The sequence below is a fragment of the Mesoplodon mirus genome (assembly GCF_964341445.2).
Source record: "Mesoplodon mirus genome assembly, chromosome: 13".
Classification (NCBI taxonomy): Eukaryota; Metazoa; Chordata; class Mammalia; order Artiodactyla; family Ziphiidae; genus Mesoplodon; species Mesoplodon mirus.
In genome coordinates this window covers 49,083,872-49,100,807 of record NC_138989.1, presented here as the reverse complement: position 1 = coordinate 49,100,807, position 16,936 = coordinate 49,083,872, and the positions used below count along the sequence as shown (strand labels likewise).

Below are 16,936 nucleotides of genomic sequence, written 5' to 3'. Positions count from 1 at the left end.
TGGTTCATCAATATCTTGAGCTTTGGCTCAAGATGAGCCAAAATATTGGCTATATTCCCCATATTGTACATCCTTGAGCCTGTCTTACACCCAGTAGTATGTACCTCCCACTCCTCCACTCCTCTATTGCTCCTCCCCCCCACAACTGGTAACCACTAGTTTGTTCTCTATATCTGTGAGTCTGCTTCTTTTTTGTTATATTCACTAGTTTGTTGTATTTTTTAGATTGCACACATAAGTGATATCATACAATATTTGTCTTTCTCTCTCTGACTTATTTCCCTTAGCATAATGCCCTCCAAGTCCATCCATGTTGCTGCAAATGGCAAAATTTCATTCTTTTTTTTCTTTATTTATAGCTAGGGTCAAAGTTAAAAAAAATCTTTAGTCCTTAATGGTGGGGGACCATGTCTGTTTCTCATATTACTGTATAATCACAGCTTAGTAAAAGAACCGTCTCATGGTAGAGTATTCCATAGATACTCGTTGAAGGAAAAAATTTACCTCGTCTCTGTGAAGTCCTCGCCTTTTTGATACCAACTAAGTAGTATAAAGATGTTACTATAAATAGAGATAATGAAATAAGATCAGAGCTGTAGCCTGTGTCTGTAAAGACCCTGCACTACACAACTCATGTTTACCTTGAACAGCACCCTGGATTTCTGTAATTTTGCAGGCTATGAATAAGGTAACAAAATTATTTAACACAAGTGCTTCCCCCTTGCTTTTCAGGGAGAGCTTTGATGCTGCATTAAATTATGCTATCATCTTAGAGGCAGGATATAAACACATCACTTACATTTCCACACATTGGTTTATTTCTTATGAGATGCACACCCATATCCACATATCCCGCCACACACATAATAGGTTTTATAAAGGTGATTATTGCTAAATATTGAACAGCTATTAAACATGGTACACATAATATTAAACCTACATTTATGTAGGAACAGTCTCATTGTTTTAGATAACTAAAAATATTATTCAGACTAAGAAGTCAGATGTGTAAAATCATCTCAGAAGGAAAAAATAAATCAGTGGCATGAGAATTAGTTATTAAATAACAATCTTAAAACAGAAGAATAGTGTTCTGCCATTCATCAAAATTGATTTATTTCTTATATAGGTGTAGTGAGAATTATCACAGGTGAGCAGAGTAACAGTGCAAATCCTGTACACTCAGAACCTTTCTTTTAGGTAGTAGAGACTGTCAAAAGACATAACTCACCCAAACCGGTTTATCACCAACTAATGTCACAAACCCTGTCATTAATAATTTTCGTATTATTGTGAATAGATATATTCCTTGAAATGGAATTAACCTTTTGGAGAAACAGCGTTAACTCTTCATGTCCAGCCTGATAAATTGCTACTTCAGTGCACCCTTGTGGTGAAAATGTGCCAGTGCAACTTTTAAAACTACTCGGAAGATTAGTACCTACTAGTGGGTGATTCTTCATATCCAGAGGTTCCTGCGTACTGTGATGATGTAATAAATAAAATCTCCTGAATTTCTTACAGTATATGCACCTGTATAAATACCTATATATGTGTTTAATTGGGATAAAATATAATAGGATACAGGACTAAGACATGGGCTCTTGGTGTGAAGTAATAGAAAGAAAATGGTGCCAGCTTTGATGTCAGCTAGACTTGGGTTCAAATCCTGACTAGGTAAGTTCTATATGTGTGATTTGGCTATGTGTTATATTTAGGGTTGCTTTTAGCCTCATAAATAATGTATGTAAAGGTTTTAACTTAATAATTTCTTCAAACTTGATATTATGATAGTGAGGTAATGTGATTTTTTAAAAAATATGGCATTGTTTGTGGGGTAACAGATTCTGTAAACAGATTTTTTCTATTAACTAGATATTGAGAGGTCTATTTCTTTCTTTGTATCATCTGTGATCCCCAGTGGCCCAAGGATAACACGCACCCATGTCTTCATTCATGACTTTTCCAGAATTGAAAGTGCTACTCACTAACTTCATCTGCTGCAATTTTAGTCAGTTCATCATAAGTAATGAGTGACAAGCCTTTACCTGTTTTTTATGTTTATCTGCTCTAGTCCTCATCCTCTCCTCTACCTTCATTTTTCTAGGAATGTCCTCTCCCACATCACAGTCATATTTGAGCATTGCTCTGTTCTTTAACCCTAGCAATCGGAAAGGAGGTGAATCATGAAAGAAACAGATTTTGAGAATTTGAAATTTGGACCAAGAAATTTCTGTCTTGGTGTGTTTTAATTCTTCAGTGGAGAACATATGAACGTAATATCTTTTGTTATATGTATCCATTAGTTTGCATAGTTATTTGTGAAGTCTAAAACAATATTTCTCAATAGGACACGATAGACTTTGGGGTCAGACAGTTGGCATTGCCCCAAGTACTCAGAGCTTTATCCTTAACCCCTGGGGTCTAAGTTCCAGCAACACAAGTCGCAGTTATTCCGTTTTCAAAAGTCACCTTGTTACTGAACACAAGTTCATGTGCCCAACACATGGTGAGGCCAAATAAAGCAAAACGTTGAAGTTTGGAGCAGAGAAAGGTTTATTGGAAGCCCTTGCAAGGAGACAGGTGGCTTGTGCCCCAAAACCCCCAAACCCTTGGAAGGGTTTCAGTAAAACACTTTTAAAGGCAAGGTGAGGGGTGTGGTTAGTTGTTGCAAACTTCTTGCTGTCGGATTCCTTTGTTCTTGTAGCGGTCCACTTAGGTCAGGTTACGATGTTTCTGCAAACCTCCAACAAGACAAGTGCTATGCTCTGTTCTGCAACTTTTTATCTCTATATGAATGGACTCTTAAAGGTCAGAGCCTTGAGGATAGGCTATCCTGTATATTTCAGGCTATAGGCAACGTTCTTTTACTAAAGGCGCAAGGCCAGCATGACCAAGCACGGCAACAGAGCACAAAGGTTAATGTAAGAGGAGCAGGTCTAATATAGAGCCAGATTTGTTCTTCCCTATTGCAACCTCTAGAGCACAGTAAACACGCAAGTTGAGAGATGTTTTCTAAAGGAAACCATGTGGCCATTTCTTTACCTGGCATCTCAGAAAAATGTTTTCATTATTTGCCAGTTGTGGAGCAGTTGAAGAATCCAGACAATGAATTCTGCATCCATTATCTCATTATTACCATCTCACAGACTCTGCAGTTTTCACAAACATATGAGGGTTGTGTGACTCACTGCACTCCCTAGAGAAGTGAAGCCTAACCTTCTCCATTTTTCTTCCTTTTCCCCTAAGATGGCTAAATCTTGCCTGCTTTAAGTGACTGTGGCAGCAGTAGTTTTGGCCACCTGTTTTAAAAGAAGTGCTGTCGGGCTTCCCTGGTGGTGCAGTGGTTGAGAGTCTGCCTGCCGATACAGGGGACACGGGTTCGTGCCCCGGTCCGGGAGGATCCCACGTGCCGCGGAGCGGCTGGGCCCGTGAGCCATGGCCTCTGAGCCTGCGCGTCCGGAGCCTGTGCTCCGCAACGGGAGAGTCCACAATAGTGAGAGGCCCGCGTACCGCAAAAAAAAAAAAAAAAAAAAAAGAAAGTGCTGTCTTCCCCTGCCTAGCAGGGCTTAGTGAGGGTAACGTTTAATGAAGAAAGCTGCAACAGGAGCCCAGGAGAGCTTGAACATGCCATTGAATTCTAGACCAGAAAGGTTGGATTCAACTTGTTCTCCCCTAAGCCCCAGAAAAAACACTAATGTATCACAGAATATACATTCTTCAGGAAACATCAAGAGAAGGAGTCATTTCCCCACTCTTCCATGTGTGTAATTGTGTATTTTAATGTAGCTATTCATGCTGCAAGTAATTGTATAAATATTTGCTTTGCAGAACCATTTTATTTACATGCAACATTTAAAAATTCTCTATATTTTACTATTAGGAAACACATATGAAGAAAAACTTTTTCAGTGCCCATCTGCTCATTTTTTTCAATAAATGTAAGAATTCTCTGTTATGACAATCTGTTCCTTAACAGCCAGATATTCTAACGTAAAAAGAGACAAAAACATTACCCACAACTTTGGAGACATACCTCCAGATTATTGGACTCTCTCTCTTTTTGATATTGTCACATTTGCTCAGTTGATGACTATTTTAATAATTGTAAAATACAACTCCAAGTTAAAGATGTTCATCATTATAATGAAGATAAAACAATAGAAAATAAAGTTATTTTCTGCAAAGCAATATAGCTAAATTTGAAGTGTTATCAGTGGAGCAAAAACTGTTTCTAATAAAAAGGAATTAGCTATAATTAACTTAAGTCACATTCTATTTCTTGTTTGCCTATACCTCGATGTACTAATGCACGGTGATGTGGTGCCCAATTCATACGATGTTGCCCTGGAATGCTGTTACTGCTCTCTGTTTTCCTCCTCTAGTTTCTTTTCATCATATAACAGATTTCTGTGCCTTGGCCCAGGTTCACTGTCTTTGCCTCTTGCCTCACAATTGTACCATTACCCTATCCCTGGAGGATACAGACTGCACCTCATTCACTTTTTATTCCTTTTGCTCTTCATTTGATGCATTTGCCTCAGATTTCCAACTTACTTTTAGCTGTCTAAAATTTGACCTGAACTGTCTAAAAATAGTTCTGCCTGCTTTAGACCTCCTTTGAATTTGCAGCCTTCATTTTAAACTTGACCACATAACTACCATCTTCTCTCAAGCAAATATCTTTGGACTGACAGGCTGCATCCTTCTGCTTTAGACCAGTGTTTTTCACATTATGTATCACAACCCATTAGTGAGTTTTCAAGCCAATTTAGTGGGTTGTGATAACTCTAAAAAATGAAATAGAAGAAAATAGAAATGGTCTGTTTTATTGTTGAAATGTGTATATGTGCTGGCTTATGATATAAAATATATTTCTACCTGTGCTGTTGGTCTAAAAAGTTGGAAAATATTGCTTTCAATGGGCACTGTGATTTCAGACTGTCTGCAGATGCCCAATAATCACTTCCACCTACCCTGCTTCTCACTTCTGCTCTTGGTATATTCTTAGATCTTCCTGACATAACAATTTGTTCCAAATTTAAGATTATCTTTGGGCTCTAACCCATATTTTCATTCATCTTAGATAAATGTACCATATAAGGTTGTCAGATTTAACAAATACAGGATGCCCAGTTATATTTGAACTTCAGATAAATGATAATTTTTAATATAAGTTATTCCCAATATCATATGTTTATCTGGAATTCACATTTAATTGTGTGTGCTGTATTTTATCTAGGAAGCTTAATACTCTTTAAAAAGCAACCCAAGATATTTCAGACTGGGCTAGGCCACCCCCTTCCCACTTAACTAAATGAAAAAGACAAGAGGAGCTGATGAATGGGTGTGATGATTGAATATATAGAAAGTACTCAGAGAAGAATGAAGGGAAATAGTAGACAGTGATATGAACTGAAAATAGCATGTAGGTGATAATTGTACCAGAGTGCAACAAAACAAGCAATACTTAGGGATTGTTAGGAACCCAACCAAAATGTGAGAATCTGCCACCAGGGGGGCAGTGGCACGTTTGGAGCTGAAGTGTAAATCTGGCAGCATCCTAGTTTCAGTATTGGAGATATTGTTAAGGTACAGGAATTCATTTGGTTATTTATCAGATGTTTAGAGGTCAAACAGATACAATTAAACAGGAAGTGTTTCTGAAATAGAAGTTAGGGTTTGGAAGCAAAAATTGTTGAGGGGGCTTCCCTGGTGGCGCAGTGGTTGGGGGTCCGCCTGCCGATGCAGGGGGCACGGGTTCGTGCCCCTGTCTGGGAGGATCCCGCGTGCCGCGGAGCGGCTGGGCCCGCGAGCCATGGCCGCTGGGCCTGCGCGTCCGGAGCCTGTGCTCCGCAATGGGAGAGGCCGCAGCGGTGAGAGGCCCACGTACCGCAAAAAAAAAAAAAAAAAAAAAAAAAAAATTGTTGAGGGCCAGAGTAAATGCAAATTTGATTAGGCAGGCCAAATGTCTGGCTTTTTGTTTAATTGATTATTGCTATGATACACTTTTTAACCTAAGAGTATTTATGCTAAGTCCTGATCAAAACATTTTTCGGAATCTCTTCAAAATTAACCAAACAATTACCAACAGGTGATTCCAATAATTTGATATAGCCGGGCACATTAGTGGTGTAGAACCATATCTCACAATATTCAGGGATAATTATAGTGCCTATGCACTTAATAGATATTTGTTCAGTAAATAAATGTTTAGATGAAAAATGTCTTCATTTGTGTAAGACTGTTTCCATGTGCAACTCCCCAGATTAATAAATTCCTCTGTAGAAGTATAGTGATGTTCGCTGCTTACCTTTTCTCATGCATGAAATGGGTAAAAAAGAATCCATATAAATATAAGAGAAAACCATTGGCTGGACTTTTCAGTTTTGTAACACATCTATAAAAATATCTGGGCCAAATGTTATAGTGTTTGTAAAGCTTTATATGTATATGATATGTGTGTATATATATATGTATTTTTTTTCCTAATTCCCTCTCTTCAGATGTATTCAAAAATATACAAAGTATAAACCAGGTAAAGACAGAGTGGCCCTTGTTGAACTGGAGATAGTGCCCATAAACAAGACTTCCCTTCCTTAGATAGGGGTCCCTCTGGACTATGGTGTCTTTGTGAATCAGGACATATGAGGTCTTTAATAGCATTTGGATTTATAGGTTCTGTTCAATTACATTTTAATTTTATTAGTTTTTAAAAATAAATTTTCTACAGCTTCGTTATCCAGTTATGTACATTGCAGGTGGTTTGTGATAGTATATCACAGTATTAAATATTAAATATCACAATAGCAATCTGATAAACAAATTTCATTAGGAGACTATTTCTTTATTCATAATTTCAAGAGTTTCACAAGAGAAAATGTTAAAAATTTGGCCTTGAAGTCAAATTCTTCCATGAGTGTACAGCATGATATTTGGCAAAAAAAAAAAAAAAAAAAAAAAAAAAAAAAAAGTTTTAATGTTATTATTCCAGTGAAATAAAGGTGTTATTTCTATTTTCTAAATTCATTTTATAGAGCAAAGGTGGAGAACGTAATTTAAAAAATAGTGCGATTAGACCAACTTTATTTTGCTCTAGAGCTTGGTGTCTGAAATGGAGCACACTATAGACAAAGGCATCAAGCTGTGGAGGAATGTTACTTATAATGAAATTCAGCACTTGCCTGCTACTTTTCCAAATTACTAATATTGAGTAACATTAATTATGATTTTTCCTTTTGCTAAGACCTTAGGGAACTTAGGACAATATGGTGTGATTTTGGTTGATAAATCTTTTGATTTTAGCTTTTTCTGTTTTGCTAATGCTCATGATTTACCCATGTCATGTGATGTCTCTATTTCAGCTCATGTGTTAGGTTCAAATCTTAAAGCAACAATAACTTCTCTATTGGTAAATTTCTTTGAACAATTAGAAGTCTTATTCCTTTAGAAATAGTCTACTTACACTTCTTCTTGTATATTCTATTAAAAATGGAAGTCCTCTGCATTTAGTTCCTGGTTGTTACAGTGTTACAGTGTTATTGCAAAGCCATTACTTTATTCATTTTTTAAAATTAATTTTTATTGGAGTATAGTTGCTTTACAATGTTGTGTTAGTTTCTACTGTACAGCAAAATGAATCAGCCATACAAATACATACATCCCCTCCCTTTTGGATTTTCTTCCCATTCAGGTCACTACAGTGCATTAAGTAACGTTCCCTGTGCTATACAGTAGGTGGTTCTCATTAGTTATCTATTTTATACATAGTAGTGTATGTATGTCAATCCCAATCTCCCAATTCATCCCACTCCCCCCTTCCCCCTATGTATCCATACATTCGTTTTCTACGTCTGTGTCTCTATTTCTGCTTTGCAAATGGGATCATCTATACCATTTTTTCTAGATTCCACATATATGTGTTAATATACGATATTGGTTTTTCTCTTTCTGACTTACTTTACTCTGTATGACAGTCTCTAGGTCCATCCACGTCTCTACAAATGACTCAATTTCCTTCCTTTTTATGGCTGAGTAATAGTCCATTGTATATATGTACCACATCTTCTTTATCCATTCCTCTGTTGATGGACATTTAGGTTGTTTCCATGTCCTGGCTATTGTTAATAGAGCTGCTATGAACATTGGGGTGCATGTATCTTTTTGAATTATTTTTATCTCTGGGTATATGCCCAGTAGTGGGATTGCTGGGTCATATGGTAGTTCTATTTTTAGTTTTTTAGGAACCCCCTTCTGTTTTCCATAGTGGCTGTATCAATTTACACTCCCACCAATGGTGCACGAGGGTTCCCTTTTCTCCATACCTTCTCCAGAATTAGACAACCCTCAGATTGGGAGAAAGTATTTGCAAATGAAGCAACTGCCAAAGGATTACCCTCAGAATGGGAGAAAATATTTGCAAATGAAGCAACTGACAAAGGATTAATCTCCAAAATATACAAGGAGCTTATGCAGCTCAATATCAAAAAAAATGAACAACCCAGTCAAAAAATGGGTGGAAGACCTAAATAGACATTTCTCCAAAGAAGACATACAAGTGGCCAACAAACACATGAAAAGATGTTCAACATCACTAATCATTAGAGAAATGCAAATCAAAACTACAATGAGGTATCACTTCACACTAGTCAGAATGGCCATCATCAAAGCCATTACTTTAGCAGTCAGTTCTGCTGGAACAGGACAGATGGTCAGTTAATTTCCTCCAGGTGGAGCTCTGTATTGTAACTGCACAGTCTGATGTGCTTCTTGTGGAACTCTGTAACCTGAGACAAGGTACAGGGCCCTTGACTGGCCTTGTGTTCAAAAGGATCACCTCAAACCAGTCAGAGCATTTTATACTTACAAAGAATCTCACACCAGGGAACATTATAAACATTTTAGTATAATTAACCTATGCTGTAAGGTTAATATTCCCACTTTTTATGGATGAGACAGTCTCTTTCATTTTTAATACTGATGACCAGGAGAGGCTATAAAATATGGTGATTAAAAGTGAATAAAAGATAGGCTCTGAAACCAGATTATCACATGAGTCCTGTCTCTTCTCCTTGTTTGACAAATTATACAACCTCTCTGAAGCTTAGTTTCCTCATCTGTTAAACAGAGATTATAATGGTGATGATAGTAATCTATTCTGGGACTGATGTGAGGATTAAATGATAAAATCCATATAAAATTCTTACTTGGCATAATTATTATTAAGCACTCAATCAATGGGAAACAAACACACGTATACTCTCTTAGGAAGCATTTCCTTTTGTGTAAAACAGCCAAAGAAAGTAACAGTTGTCATACAGTTAATGAGAATCCTAATTTAGAGAATTGTCAACTTTCTACCATTTCAGGAGCCAGAGAATTGCAGGTTTATGGACAAGCTGAGTCAATTTTGAGGGCCTTTCTATTGAAAATGTTCAGAAATTAAACACTGTTAATATTAGAGGGGAAGAATGCTTGGGACTGAGGAAGCAAGACAGGACAAACAGTCCTGTTTCAAAATTTTTGTCTGTTATCAATTTTGCTCTTAACTTATAAACCTAATGGCTCAAGTTAGTGAGATACACTTGCATCATGTAATTGTGACGCACAGTCTGGAAATGTACAGCAAAGGAACAATTTGTTATTAAATTATTTTGGTTAATTAATTCTTAAACTTTTTTCTAATTTTATATTGCTTCATATGTTCAGATCCAAGTAAGAAAGGAGACATTTCTGGAGATAAAACTGTGCTATTCAAAAGTAAATGTAAGAAAACTTTAGGAATTATATATATATTATCAAATTTATAAGATGAGATTTGCAAACTAACTTGACTGCGATTGATTTTTTAAATATCAGTTCTTTTGAATAAGTTACAGTTTTACCTTAACCAAGCTGTTGAGGGGAAGGTGAGTGGCACTTGAGAACTGCCAGAATTTGGTTTTATAACTGTAGTGTTTAAAAAGGTACTGTTTCTTCTTCCTTCAGAAGACAGGGACATGGCAAGTTAAAAATGCTCATCCTCCTTTCAACTATAATATTTGTCAGTAAACTTTTCAGAAATATATTCCCATTAGTTTTTAAAATTTTTAATTTTAACCTACAAGTGCAAGATCAATAGCAGTGCTCCTTATGGGATTTAATCATGATACCCTCTTCAGGTGGATAGGTTTATCATTAGGTCACTAATATCATACTATCTTTGCTCTAGATGCTGATTTAGCTTAGTCCATCAAAAGATGCTGCAGTTCAATTATTTTTATGTAGAAGTATTACCATATTATTTAATTGGAGAGGTGATTTCTACTTCTAATTTAGGATGATAATGCAATTTATTATTTCTGCATTACTGATGAATTCCAGTCTTAACAGACTTAGAATGTAATATTTTCATTGAAAACAGTATCAATGTTGTCTAATACACAGTTGAATTAAGGTCTTTAGAAATGATAAGCAATGAAAAAATTGTGTTGTGCTACAGCATTTCCACCCCTCAACCATAGCTAATTCAAAGTTAAAAAATAGCAACAACAACAAATCTTCAGCCACAACTCAAGTTTAAGGAATATTTAAAATAGATAACCAACAAGGACCTACTGTATAACACAGGGAACTCTGCTCAATATTCTGAAATAACCTAAATGGGAAAAGAATTTGGAAAAGAATAGAAAAAATAAATTAATTTTAAAAACTTAATATGTGTATCATATAGAGCTTTGTAGCTATAATACTTATTATAATAAAAAATAACAGTGATAGCAGAAGAAGTTCCCAAGTCCTGACTTTGGTAACACTTTGATACTTTGGGGGTTTTTTTTTGAAATACCAGTTTTAAAAAATCTGTTTTGATGTTCCTGCTTTCCTTGGACCCTACGCATTTGTCTAATCTGTCTGTTGGATGAGACCAGGATTTGAGAGATCCAGGTTCAAGTTTCAGCTCTTGGCTTTGCCCTCTATTGTGTGACAATGCAATTCATTTAACCTCTTTATACCAATGGATCCCATTGTCAAAAAATTACTGTAAAACCTATTTTAGCCACTGTCTAAAATAATGGATGCAAACCCCGATGAAAACTATCATATAAATCTAAGAAAACAAGTCTGGATTCATAGAAAATAACATTTCTAAGGAAAAGATGCCTCACAATTATTTACCTGATAAATAGTGTGAGATCGTTGGTTTATAAGATTCAATACGGCTATGTTCTAGTCCTTCCTTTGGATGTTTATTTCTGTTACTGGCAATATATGTGGCTTGTCCCATGGCAGTTGTTTTTTGTTTGTTTGTTTTAGTGTTTAATTCAGAAGGAGCAAGACTAATATCCATTCATGTGATGTTTTGTTTCATATTACTCACAAGATGCAGCATTTCTGTGTTGACAAACCAATTCTAAGGAAATACTCTCTATCTTTCCCAAATATAAAGATATTTCTAAGAATGCATTTTTCAAGTGAATATTATCCTCACTAGTGTTCTAGAAATGTTCTGTACTGTATATTCAAAGTCCGACTTCTGTCTTAGAAACAGAGAATTGTTTAGATTTGAAAAGTGGGTCAAGGAAATAGACATTTATGAATGACTATAGCATTTTATATCATTAATTATAGTGTTAGCAGAACGGTGTTTCAAGTATCTGAATCAAAACGTTTTGCAATTTCTGTCCCTTCTATATTTTATTTGCACCTGCTTTTACATGTTGTATGAAGAATGTTAGGACTTTGATGAATAGACAGCGTAGAAGAACACATCCCTGATTTTATCACTACTTATGAACATCTATTTAAAGTTGATTCAGCATTTCAAACACTCACAGAAACAGACCCTTTCATTAGAGCAAGAGCCATAGGAGCATTTAGCTCAGGCCTCAAGTTCAGGAGCCTTCATGGAGGCTTTCCGTATAATCTCTGAATGGGGTCATGGAAGGATATTGACAGGACCAACCACAGCATTTCATTATGGGCTTTAATTGTGAAATGCAATTATTCAAATGTACCGTAATTTTAGAACTTTTAAAGGACATCTCATTGTTTAAAAATGTTCTGAGAACTTCAGCAGTGAAGGTTGCCCAGGGCCCTTAATTTCAAAGAAGCTGGAGAGGAACGAGCCTAGATAAAGAAAAAGGAATCATTTTCCCTCTTCACCTCCATGGCAGGAGAAATACTGTTTCAGAAATGAGTGTGAGACTTTCTGAGGGTCTCTTCTCCCTGTGCCTAAGAAGACTCTGAGATCCTTGGAACATGAGGTGGGGTAGAAAAGATCTGATGAGAGTGGGCTGTCTCAGCAGGTCTCCCTATAGGTGGGTTCTGAACACCAAGAAAGTACCCCCAAATAAGGGATTTTGTCCACTTATATAACATATCGTGCCCAGAATAACACCACAGAGAACAATGTGATATAATACTTCTTAAAAAATCTTTTCTAGGGCTTCCCTGGTGGCGCAGTGGTTGAGAGTCCGCCTGCCGATGTAGGGGACGCGGGTTCGTGCGCTGGTCCGGGAAGATCCCACATGCCACGCGGAGCGGCTAGACCCGTGAGCCATGGCCACTGAGTCTGCGCGTCCAGGGCCTGTGCTCCGCAACGGGAGAGGCCACAACAGTGAGAGGCCCGCGTACTGCCAAAAAAAAATCTTTTCTAAGATACAAGATGGGACTTTATATTATTTCATTCACACATGTACAAATAGCATATTTATCCACTTATATAACATATTTGTGGTCAATACAGGTACCTGTTTTTTAGAGTAAAAGTATAAAGGAAATATAATATGATTAATGATTCCAAGAAAAAATTGATTTGGAGCTAAGTAGTGCTAGGACAAATAATACAATTGAGTCAGGTCAATGATAAAGCTCTCTAGAAGGGATTTCTACATAAGTGCTTTATTAGCACTGAGAAAAGGGCAGATTGTGGAGAGCATCAGAACCGTTGAAGCAAATGCAGCATCTCTTTAACTCCACCAGTTGGCTAGTTTTTTCAATTGAAGATTTCTCTTTTATATAAGGAGAGAAAAGCCTTAACAGAAATCCTCTATGAAAGTCAGTAGAGCATTCTTCTCAAATCCTGTTTGTTAATGAATTTACTGGTCAGCTCTATTAGTTCCCATGGATTATAATTCCATGTGAGTTAAAATATGAAGTATCAGACTGGGCATGAATCAGAGACTTAACTTCTGAATTATTGTAAAAAAGGTTTTCAGAGAGTCAGAAAAAATGATCTCTAATCAGATAAATAAATCAGATTAAAGTGTTAGTTCCCTCTGTAAAAATAGATGAATAGGAATCAAATGTGTGTGTGTGTGTGTGCGCGCATGTGTGAAGAGACAGAGAGTGAGCGAGAATGAATGAACATTTATATTGCATTTATGTATTTCTTTATTCAATAGCTAATAGAAAATATTTTGATGAAATACTTTCAAATTGTTCTGCTTCTTTTCTCCCGCAATTCCTTGTATAGTACAAGGAAGTTTGTTTTTTTTTTAAACTGGACAACACCTTAATTTACAAATGATAGTTATATTAAAAATCAGTTTCATATTCCAATTGCAATAGAGTTGACTGTGGATTACCTGTGTATGGATCATCCATGGCAGATTTTTAATTGTTGACTTGTTCCTTCTCTTTGACATTCTTACGGCTTCTTTTCCCTGAGAGTCAAAGAGATAGGCTAAGTGATGTGAACTGATTTTCACATGAAAGTCAGGGAAAAATATGCTTTACAATTTTGGATTTTAATATGTGAGGTTTCCTCGATGCTGTGCTCCAGCAAAAGTTAACCCCATCACCATTAATGGAATTGGCGCAGATTTGTACTCAATTATATGCAAGGTGCATATTTTCCTTCCTTCTACAAGCTTAAAATACATCAGTGTTCATAACAGCTCTGCATGCACCTGAGGAATCGTTTATGGCAATTATGTCTAATTTACAACTCATTTATTCCTTTTGCTTACCTCATATTTCATGGACCAGTGTCAGTGACAGTATGGTAGAAAACTAATGCCCTGCATCAGACTTCTTAGCAGCACTGTCAGCTTTTATTTAGAGATGTTTAACAATCTGTCAGTTTCACTTTAGAAATCTTTGCTTTCTTGAGAGAAATACCTTGGTTTTTGAAAAGTTAATATTTGAAGAATCACTGGCAAGAGTATTGATTTCTAACTTGATTCTGGATCATGGTTCTGAAAAGAGAAGCTCTGTATAGGGCACTGGAAAAGCTGGCTCTGACAATCAATGTGAACTATTGTGGACATAAATTATGAAAAACTGACATAAAATAACAACTGAAATAGTGGCCAGAATGCATTCCAAGTGTGTCATTTTATGTGGAAGGGATGATTCACTGCAGTAAATAGATACATGAGTTCTGTTCAGATTATTTTTTTATTTTTCCTTAAAGTACTTTGAAAAGCAATAATGAAGAAATGCTTATTACTGCAAAATCCAAAGTTTATTGTTTCACCTTGGGGCTAAATTTTTAAAAATATATGTAAAATTGGATAAAATTTTAATGGTGCTAGCAATAAGTTTAATTGCCAAAACAATCGTGGGCAAATTTTAATAAGGAAAATTCACTAGAGTATCTGTACACTGGGATTATTTTTCCTGAAAGAAATGCAGAAATATAAACAGATCTCCATCCAGATGTGGTTGATTTTTTTCCTCCACATTGCATTATTAGCGATTATTAAGAGACATGCAATCAAGTTGGATAGATATTTCTTGAAATGATGCATGGTATGCAGTGCATGCTTTCATTGTGCTTCCTGCCATTATGGAATAATGCGTCTTATTTGGAAATACAATGATCACTTCTGTTGAATCATGCCCAGTCAGCTTATATAATAACACCTCTATTTTGTGAATCATTTCAGATTTCAGAGAGCTATGCCTTCCTACCAAGAGAAGCGGTGACACGGTTTCTAATGAGCTGCTCAGAGTGCCAGAAAAGAATGCATTTAAACCCAGATGGAACAGATCATAAAGGTAGCTGCAGTGTCAAATAGTGAGATTTCAAGTAATTTTATTCATAATGACAATTTATATCCCACATTTTTATAAGAATGTGGTAGACAGAAACAGTTTAACAAGTCAGATCGTCTCATGTATTCAAGCAGGAGACAGTGAATGTTGAAGATTCACTACAAAGCAACTCAGTGTCCTTTCTCAGAAGAAAAGCAGTTTTGACGGTAGCAAATAACTTTTTTTCCTAAAATAATGTTTAAATGTCATTTATTGTGTGTATTTCATGGTATTTTAGATATTTTCAGCAAGGAAATTGATGTTCCATCTGTGTTCTTTTAAATCTACCAATTTCTTATTTCTAAAAGTAATGAATAGTATGGAGTTCTTTCACTGAAAAATTTTACAGAAAAGTTATAATTTGGCTTTGGCTTTCATTAAAAATTATTTGGATTATTTTCCTAATGTATGAGTTTCTCTCAGAGATTAATCTCAAAGATACATCTAGGCTAGCCTATTCCCTTGTGTTGGAGGATGGGTGGAACAGCAAAAAATAAAAAGTAAATTTCCTCTTGAGCTCAAGTAGTCCATGTAGAAAGCAAATCTGGGGACTTCCCTGACAGTCCAGTGGCTACGACTCACTGCAGGGGGCACGGGTTTGATCCCTGGTCAGGGAACTAAGATCCCTCATGCCACACGGCACGACCAAAGAAGAAAAAAAGTTAAGTGTACAGCAAAGGAGAAAAATACAAAAATACCAATAATTTTGTTTAATCACTCTATTAGTTTCACTCATTGTTATCCAGGATATCAAAAATCACCCCTTGTAGTTAGAAATAACAGATTTATCCATAGCGCTAATTTGTCCCAAAACACCTTTGTTGAATCTTACCAGTTATTTATTTTTTCTGCGATCCATCTCTAATGCTACCAATCTCCTAAACACTTGGTATCTAGAATCTTATTTTAATTTGAACAGATTGGATCATTCTGAAATTACAGGTAGAATGCAATCACTTTCATTACCCATTAAAAATGTTTTATTACAGATAATGGAAAACCTCCCACTTTGGTGACCAGCATGATTGACTACAACATGCCAATTACCATGGCCTATATGAAGCACATGAAACTGCAGCTGCTAAACTCACAGCAAGATGAGGTAAAATGGAAACATCTACACTTATATCACAAGTCAGAATGAAGTTTGATGACTGTGACTATTGTGTTAAGCATGACGGCATTTGGAAGATGGTAATTTATTTATTTTTAATGAAAGGAGTGTCACTAGGACTGCACAGATAGAGAAATATGCAGAAATTTCTAGTGCTCAACAGAGATACCCTATCTTACCACTTCTGCCTTAGTGCTGTGTGGGAATTTGCTCATTCCCCAGAAAGATTCATTTTCCTTAGTAGCCCACCATCGAGCTAACCTAGGTAAAGTGCTAGAAAGTTCAGGGGAAAGTATTCCAAATAAGTCTGTATCTAGGGAAGTTTTAGTACTAAGGTTATTTTACCTGGAAATCAGAAAGTTCAATTTCATAGGTATTTCAAATATAACCATTTCCCCACCATCCAAATCTTGTGTATATTTTAAAGTTGTTTTTCAGTTAATCATTATTCTAAGTATTTGTTTGTCTACTTCTCTGCATTTTCTACAATTTGTGGTGATTCTTCTTAACTAGAGATTTTTTGATGTTTCAAATTATTTAATTTGTATAGTAAGAGTCTAGCAATGTTCTTGTTGGCATATATTAGATACTAAATGCATATTTGTTAAATATTCTCCTCTAAGATACTAATTAACTCACCAGTTTGGTTGAAGTATCTCAAAGGCAGGGACTAAGTTATATATATATATATATATATATATATATATATATATATATATATATATATATATATACCCTGTGTATATTCCCCAAAACACTTATAACAATATGGGCTTAGTAAATCCTTGTTAACTAGTTAGTAGC

At 35.9% G+C, this 16,936-nt stretch overlaps 1 protein-coding gene across 5 annotated transcripts in view; it reads left to right on the top strand.

The window, feature by feature from the left end:
• NOL4 (nucleolar protein 4) overlaps positions 1-16,936 on the top strand; it is a gene marked incomplete at both ends in the record, with an annotated part of 388,814 nt that overhangs the window by 107,441 nt on the left and 264,437 nt on the right. For all 5 annotated transcript variants that reach the window (XM_082640263.1, XM_082640262.1, XM_082640260.1 and 2 more), the window contains 2 exons: positions 14,871-14,982; positions 16,008-16,120. In XM_082640263.1, coding sequence (XP_082496389.1) covers positions 14,871-14,982; positions 16,008-16,120 — 225 coding nt within the window. The remainder of the gene's footprint in view (positions 1-14,870; positions 14,983-16,007; positions 16,121-16,936) is intronic.